This window comes from Montipora capricornis, chromosome 3 (genome assembly GCF_036669925.1).
Source record: "Montipora capricornis isolate CH-2021 chromosome 3, ASM3666992v2, whole genome shotgun sequence".
Classification (NCBI taxonomy): Eukaryota; Metazoa; Cnidaria; class Anthozoa; order Scleractinia; family Acroporidae; genus Montipora; species Montipora capricornis.
The window spans coordinates 64,505,912-64,514,609 of NC_090885.1; the positions used below are offsets into that span (position 1 = coordinate 64,505,912).

Genomic DNA, 8,698 nt, shown 5'->3' on the forward strand with positions numbered 1-8,698 from the left:
TATTGTTTGCAATACTCCAATCCCAAATAGTTTTAACTAAGAAATTCAACTTAGTTGAATGACTGGTGCCCATTTTATTAGCTATAACCTGAACTGTTGTGTTATCAACCAGGATTCTGACGTGTCTTCCTGATACTAGCTGTCTATAGGCTTGTAAGCCAATAATTCAAGATAGTTGATATGGGTTTCCTTCTCTGTAGCTGTCCAGAGCCCCCCTCTAGAGAGGTCATTTACTGCGCACCCCCATCCTTGTGTAGATGCATCAGTACGAATGGTGATTTGTGGGTCAGGTCTGTCTATTTTATTGACTGCAGTATCTATACAATCGATCTACTACTGAAGCTCCTCTCTAGCAAATGGTGTCAAGCTTATAAAGGCATCAAATTTCTCAGATTTTTGTGTAAGGGCTTAAGATTTTTCATGTTTTCTAATGCGAAAATGCAGAGGGTCATACATTACCCGAGGAAAACTAGATATGATGAGGCCCACAACTTGTGCCACCTCACGAATCGACACTCTTTTACATGACAGAATTTGAGTTACAACTGTCTTCAACTTGTTTGCCTTGTCTAAAGTAGGTGATACTGTCACATGGATTGAGTTCAGAACAAAACCGAGATTGCTCAGCAATGTTGTTGTGCCAATAACATTAGAGGCACATTCCGTAAATCCACAGATGTTCTGGTGACACCCGAACTGAGTAATATGCATTCTTTAAATCCACAGATGCCATGTAACAATTTGGTTACATTAAGCTAAGAGCAGTCCAAATTGAATACATCTTAAAATGCCTACACACCACATTTTTATTTAAACTTTTCAGATGCAGGATTAATCTATGTGACCCATCATCTTTGGGCCGGAGAAATATCGGGGAGATAAAGTCACCCTGCACCGAAACAAACTTAACAATAACTTCTTTGGCCAATAAATATTGAATTTCGTGCGCAATAACACTATTTTTCTCCGTTGAAACATGTCTGATGCGGCGGAGAAGTGAACTCAATTTTCTCCCAAGCAACTGTGCGCAAGACTTCTGCATCAGAAGTTATTTTTGCGCCATTCGCACGGTCTACGTGACAACTGGCCAGCTGTGAACGAAGCCGCATCTTCAATATAAAATAATTTATCACCTTCGACATATTCTCGGCTAAATTGCTTACCTGTAAAGTTTTAAAGATCATTTCATCTGCTGTATTTACTGCCACTGATTTCCCTGATTTCCCCTCTTTTGTGAGTTTGTCTTCAACTTGGGGAATGATTTTGGCGGGTACTGCTTCCAGTAGCGGCCTTTAAACAAAACATTTTGTCCTCGTCGTTGTCTGTTATCCGAGACAGCATTGTTGTTATTCGAGAAGCGGCCTGCTTTCTCTTGGTTATGTCGTTCAGGGAAAGTGGTTTTACTTCGAGGCCCGAATGTCGTTTAATCTCGATTGCAGATTATCGCCAAACAATAGCGACGTTACCGGGACGTGCGAGGCACATAAACTGTTGTAGTCTTTCTGCAAAGTGAGTATGGCGTCATGACGCCGCAACGATAGGGAGCTTACGAAACGAGGACGACGACGGCTACAAGGACTTCATTTAAAAATACGAGTTCGCATTATTCATATCACTACGAAACTATTTCATGTCGTTTCGCGTTAAAAATGTGTAGTAACTGTCGAGGAATTAAACTGGTATGAGTGGGTTGGAAGCGTACAGAGAGAACTGGAAATTCATCGTCATGTGCTAACGTCCTCCACAGAACCTTGAATTTGGTCATTTCACGTCGTCATTTAGGAGATGACGGCAAAGAAATGTACCAAAATGTAAAACGCACGTGCAGAGCCATTGTTTTTGCTCACCAAACCTATTGTTTTGTAGCGTCGTTGTTGCCGCCGGCGTCGTCGTTTCGTAAGCTCCCTGATAGCTCACACGACGCGTGGCCTAACAGTGATAACGCATCTGTATTTAGTTTTACTAGCTTATCAAGCTCCGGCAGTTTTTTCTGCCTCAATTGCACTAGCGTTTCTGTGGACAGAGGCAAAATAGCCCCGACTTTTGCCATTGACTTTTGTATTGACGAGACGCGAAGGTCCTGTTGTCTGGTTTTGTTGTCTAGTTTATCCCAAATCTCCGTGTTAACACGACGAACAATCAGCCTGTCGCATTTTCTTGGTCGACTTTATTTTCCATCTTTGTTTCGTTTTTGGCTCGCTAAGTTTAGCTGACCAACGTTTGATGATAATGTCAGCAAGTTGTGATTAATATTCGGACCAATGTCCTCGTCGTGATCGAAATCTCTCAAGATTTCGGTCAGCAAAGCGTCATCCTCGTGTCGAGCATCTGAGACGCTTGTTTCACCTTCTGTGGTCGTGTCGACCTGGGGTTCTGTCGTTTTAAGGAGCGTTTCGCCGTCACTGAGATCGCTTCCAGCATCCTTTCCATGTTCCGTTCAGCTTTTGCGTCGTTTCTTTACCGGTTCCTCTGCTTCAGACGGGTCATCCCGCCTTATTCGCTTAAACGATTTCTCCATGAACAACATGGATGCGGACATGCTCGTTAGAATTTGACTTAAATTCTTTAACACTTTTGGCATCTCTTCCTCGTTGTCTCGATCGCCATGGTCATCCAACAAAGCCGTTTCATCTGCGTCAGAAGGCAGGATTTCATCCAAATCCAAGTTTCTCACCATGCTTGTAAAATTTCGTCCGACACTCAAAAACTACAGGGGCACCTGAACACTCGATCTGCTTGCGCATATCTCACATGACTCCTTAGTGACGTAATCCTATGACGAAATAGAATTGTATTTTACTTCACGAAAGGAAAGGAAAGGGAAGGAACTTTATTTAAGTGTCTAGTCGTTCTAGCGCAGGAGCACTAATCGGGGACATTGTGAACTGAAATCAACAATTAACGCAAATCAAGTCAAACACGGGAGGGAGTGGGAAAATTGTTATGGGGAAGAATCGAAACACTTTTGGCATAAACTTGAACTCTTCGTATTTTTATCTTTAACATTAAAGTCCTCTGACTGTTGTTGTCGTAGTTCGAGCCAGGATGGCCGGATGTATTCAACACACACGAAGAGTGTTTTGGCTCGTCACGCAATCTTTACTCCCGATGTCTGCGTAAGAGGCTTCAGATAAAGTCGGTAGTGTGTATGCGTAAATCAGGACATGAACTATGACAGTTGTTCTCTTGGTCGAGTGCTGTTTGCAGACGGACCCGTGCGACACTGAGGCGAACAAAAAGTTGTATCAATAGCAACAAAACATTAATTTTGCTATTAGATAAAGAGACCCCCGTCCAAACATCGCAGTGGTATCTGTTCCGAAGATATGTAAATGATTGGCAGGCACATGATGTCATGTGCACTGGATGCGCAATGAGTAAATATTTTTGCATTTTTCGTGGGAAAATAACGCCTTCAGATCGGGTCGAGATAGTTTTGGTCTCGCTTTGCGTGATGTTGAATATATATCCACGCTTCCAGTTATTTTTGTGTGGTCTCGGGTCAAAATAAAACAATGTTGAAATCAGCATCTCCCACTGAAGTCCTTCAAATTTCTCATAAACAAACATAAAGCTGGTGACCCGCGAAGGATTTCATTAATTATTTTCGTGTCATACCTCTAATAAATACAACATACAAACGTTTTCCAGTTTCAACTAAAACCTTGAGCTATTGATCGTGGTTTTGAGAAGCCAAAAAAACTTCCACTTTAACGCTATAGTTGATAATTATGACGCGAAACATTTTTTTCATCATTCTGTAGTCGGACTTCAGTTTATGTCGTCGTCAACCCGTCGCCATTTCGTTGCTCTGTGTCTTTTTCACAGTGCTTTTTACTCAGTCCCCGTTTTGTGCCTAGTCCGCAACCTTCAGTCCGCATTTTATACCCAGTCTGTGTTTTATACCCGGTCCGCAGACCGGGTCCGCAGTCCGCTGTCTGCTGTCCTCGTTTAATACGGACTGTAAAAATAGATAACTGCGGGACCTCGGGAGCAGGTTTTAAAGTTCAAGATTTTAGTGGCCGGGCATTCTAGAGTCTAGCCCAGCTTTCAAGCTATTGTGATCGGAAACTCTCTTAAAGAAGGTAAGAAAGTTAATTGCTGTATTTCAAGTGAGAGATCAGTCTGCTGGAAGGTGTTGTATTGTTAAATCTGGTATCAGAAGGTCTCGCCCACAAGGTGATTCGGAATAATTTCCGCACAGGTCCGTACTTCTTTACGAAAACAGGACAAATGAATAATTCATTCACAGTATTGTTTTTCTGCAAATAATATTATGCTCATGCGCAAATGAAACCACGCTCTCGTGAGAAAATGGGAGATCGGTTCCCCGATCAGTCAGAGAATGCTTTGACACCTTTACTTGATCAAAAAAACAGCGAGAATACTAAGAAAGGAACAAAAGTTGCACTCAACGTTGTTCGAGAGTATCTCAAGGAAAAAAAGGTAGACGACGCAAAGGACAAGTTGGCGAATGCATATGTACTGAGGATATTTTATGCTGAAGCTAGATTAAAATAATGGGGAGCTTTACACCAAAGCTTCACTTCTCAGGATACGCTTTGAAAACTGTGCAATTCTTCAGCTTTGGGTTTAACAAATAGAATTATGCTGAGAAGGAAACCAATTGATTTCTGCCATTACTCAACTCCTGCCTCATATAAAAAGGGGAGGGATGCTCGTCGGAAATTTTAAATTAAGTCTCAAATGAGACCAATCTTGTCGTTGCCCAGGCTTTTTTGACCCCTAAAAGAGACCGTATTAGAAGACGGATAACTAAAAAATATGGTGATTTTTAATGATGGCAAAGACATTATCATCTAATACTTTCACCTTCGTGCAGAAATATAAAAATGTACACATACCCTTTTATATTTCTTGACGCGCAACCCTAAAGGAGACCTTCACGGCTATAAATGATTGCGTTTTGCCCAGAACACCCTAACTGAGAACAAAATCCGAAATTTACACCCCTAAGCGAGACGGCGAGCATCCTTCCCCTTTTTATATGGGAGAACGTAAAATGTTTTCTCTCTTAATGCTCTAGATACAGCTGGAAACGGGCATCACCAAACTGTCAATCGCCATTGTCAATAAGACGACTAATAAAAGATCAGTTCGAGGAACCCATTGGATTTCCAATTCAATACGATTATCTGCATGCACAAAACTGAAATATCTATTAGCAACCAATACTTCTCCTTAAATTCTCTTTCACGGGCAAATGGACTTTGAGCTCAGACAATTCGTGGTACTCGCTTAGATCTAATGGAAGATTTGTTACCTGTACCATACATTAATTAGGAGAAACCATCGTAGGTGATTCCTGCTCCTGACCGAGCGTGTGGGTCAGTAAAGGAGGCACTTTTGTTCGATGCAAGGCCTTGGAACCAACCAATTTTACATGCTTCAGCCCCGTGACCAAACCAACCGCAGCGGAAGCACCTCTTGGACAAATAAAAGAAAAAATCTGTACAATGAAGAGGGTGTGGTGGGGGAACTAGCTGAGAACGTCAGTGTTGTATTGGGAGAGTGAGAGAACAACCAAAACTTGCTAGCTGCTTAAATAGCCTGGTAAATCGATGGGAATATTCCGGAGGACTACTAAAACCCTAGAAAACACCTGATAACAAACCACAAAAACCCTTAAAATTAGAAGAATTCAAACGCAGACCAATAGAAAATACATTAATTTTACACTAGCTACGAGTTTCAGTTCAAAGGAAATTGGTGTTTTCAATCACCATGGTGTGAAGGTTTCAGTTTTCATACTCGTCCTCAAGGAAACTTCCAAAGCAATTTCTCTCAAATCTTGTACTGTAAAAAATCTCCATGCCGTTGAGAGTATCCCGAGTGAACGCTGACTTCAGCGTCTTGTTATCAATGTAAAGGGAGTAAATATTAAGCGAGTACACTGTTTATCTTACTGGTTTCCTTAGTTGACAACCTGTTGTCGGCTAGGGAAAACCTGGTTAAAATGTATGTTGCCGAATAAACTAATTAAGTATGGCGGTTGTTTTGGACACGAGACGAATACATCATTGTCGTGGCTAGTAATAAATTTGTCTCCATTGCGACAAAAATCGAATGTATTGGTCGCTTCGCGCATTTTCAGGGAGGCATGTTGTAAATTTAAGCCACGTCGTGAAATCGAACATACAGCGATTGATCTTATTGAGATTGATAAGCACAGTTTTATTTTTCCTTTAGGTTAAGTGAAATTTTCTGTTTTGGAAATTAACAAATTTAAAAGTACTGTATACACTTAACATAACAAGGTCGTTGTCATGAAATTTACACACAGTGCTAGCAATTGGATGATTACAAGACTGAAGAAAAAAGAAGTTTGCTTACTACAGCACTTGGAATTGCTGTTTGACATGGTTATCGGAAATATAGCACTTAGATGCACACCTTTTGTATTTGTTATCTTGTTACTTAAAGTTAATATCTTCTGTTAACTCTAATTATTTAAGACGTTTTATTTTCTTCTGCTAAATCTGATTATCTTTAAGAAGTTTTCTTTTCTTCGCGTCGCTAACTCCGTAATTTCTTAGAACACTTAACACAATTGTATGTACCGTGTTGATTGTCTTTTTATTAACTTCCTATTAATGAATGCGATGATGACGATATGACCATGGTTGTGGGCCATCGCTGGGCAGCTACATATAATTTCCATTTGGGACAAATACATCTGCCTAGGGAGAAACGGACGGTAAGGTACAAACCAGCAACTGAGCGGGAAACTGAACGAAACGATAGCACGATGAATACCATATGACACGTGATCGTTGTGCACAATATATATTAGGTCATTAACTTCTATTAACAAATTAATACACAAAATCGTTTTTTGTAACTTAAAAGAAGATTATTTACTTGACTTTGACTGAGGTGTCTGTTGGACGTTGTTGATGGAAATAACTTCTTTTTCTTTTGCATTTTAGTCTTAAGTGAAATCACAATCTGTTAATGATGTCAAGATCTTTTGGCCAAGCAGGAGATTTGAGGAGCCACGAAACAGTGCATACTGGAGAGATACCTTATGAATGCAAACAATGTGGTAAATTTTTTAGCCGAGCAGGAAGCTTAAAGATACATGAAAGAGTCCATACTGGAGAGAAGCCTTATAACTGCCAACATTGTGGCAAGTGTTTTAGCGAAGCTGGAAGCTTAAAGAAACATGGAAGAGTCCATACTGGAGAGAAACCTTATGAATGCAAACAATGTGGTAAGTGTTTTACCGAAGCAGGACATTTAAGAGCACATAAAAGAGTCCATACTGGAGAGAAGCCTTATAAATGCAAACAATGTGGTAACTGTTTTAGCCAAGCAGGAGATTTGAGGAGACACAAAAGAGTCCATACTGGAGAGAAGCCTTACAAATGCGAACAATGTGGTAAATTTTTTAGCCAAGCAGGAAGCTTAAAGATACATGAAAGAGTCCATACTGGAGAGAAACCTTATGAATGCAAACAATGTGGTAAGTGTTTTACCGAAGCAGGACATTTAAGAGCACATAAAAGAGTCCATACTGGAGAGAAGCCTTATAAATGCAAACAATGTGGTAACTGTTTTAGCCAAGCAGGAGATTTGAGGAGACACGAAAGAGTCCATACTGGAGAGAAGCCTTACAAATGCGAACAATGTGGTAAATTTTTTAGCCGAGCAGGAAGCTTAAAGACACATGAAAGAGTCCATACTGGAGAGAAACCTTATGAATGCAAACAATGTGGCAAGTGTTTTAGCAAAGCAGGAAGCTTAAAGAGACATGACAGAGTCCATACTGGAGAGAGACCTTATGAATGCAAACAATGTGGCAAGTGTTTTAGCCAAGCAGGAAGCTTAAAGATACATGAAATAGTCCATACTGGAGAGAAACCTTATAAATGCAAACAATGTGGTAACTGTTTTAGCAACGCAGGAAATTTGAAGACACATGAAAGAGTCCATACTGGAGAGAAACCTTATGAATGCAAACAATGTGGCAAGTGCTTTAGTGTTGCAAGTAATTTAAGGACACATGAAAGAGTGCATTCTGGAGAAAAATCTTCTGAATGCAAAAAATGTGGCAAGTGTTTTCGCCAAGCAAAACATTTAAGGACACATGAAAGAGTCCATGCTGGAGAGAAGCCTTATGAATGCAAACAATGTGGCAAGTGTTTTAGCCATGCAGGAGATTTGAGGAAACACGAAAGAGTCCATGCTAGAGAGAAGCGTTACAAACGTAAGCCAAAAGGAAACTTTTTCCGCAACAAAAAAAGTGTCAGGAAACATGAAAAAGCACTAGGACGTTCTAAAAGTGCAAGTGAACACGAAGTACAGATCCATCGCCCCTGCACTCGACAGGAACATAGTTCAAACCAGGGTGAAAATTACAGCTGTTGGCTTTGCCAAGAGGAGTTGTGCAGCGAGGAGCTTCTTCTTGCACACTATCAAAATCATATGACGTTTGAGGAGCCTTCAACTTAAAGTAGTTGGGTGGCTTTTTAATGAATTTTGTTTAAGAAAGTTTTAGTTCGTCGGCTATAATGGTGTTGCGTGTGTAAATTTAAAAAGCGTTCCATTTCCTCGTTGTTAGGTTTCGTTGGACGTTACTCCGCCACCATATGCGTTCAGTTTTTTCTAAGGTGCGTTGAAAACTAGACCATTCTTCAAATGTCTAAACACAGGTTTTTTTTTCTTTTTTTTTTTT

At 40.5% G+C, this 8,698-nt stretch overlaps 1 protein-coding gene across 1 annotated transcript in view; it reads left to right on the plus strand.

Annotated features, from left to right (window-relative positions):
- Positions 1 to 8,475, plus strand: part of LOC138040716 (uncharacterized) — a 101,338-nt gene extending 92,863 nt beyond the window's left edge. Inside the window, 1 exon segment of the mRNA XM_068886391.1 lies at positions 7,256 to 8,475. Coding sequence (XP_068742492.1) covers positions 7,256 to 8,475 — 1,220 coding nt within the window.
- Positions 8,476 to 8,698: the final 223 nt, after the last annotated feature.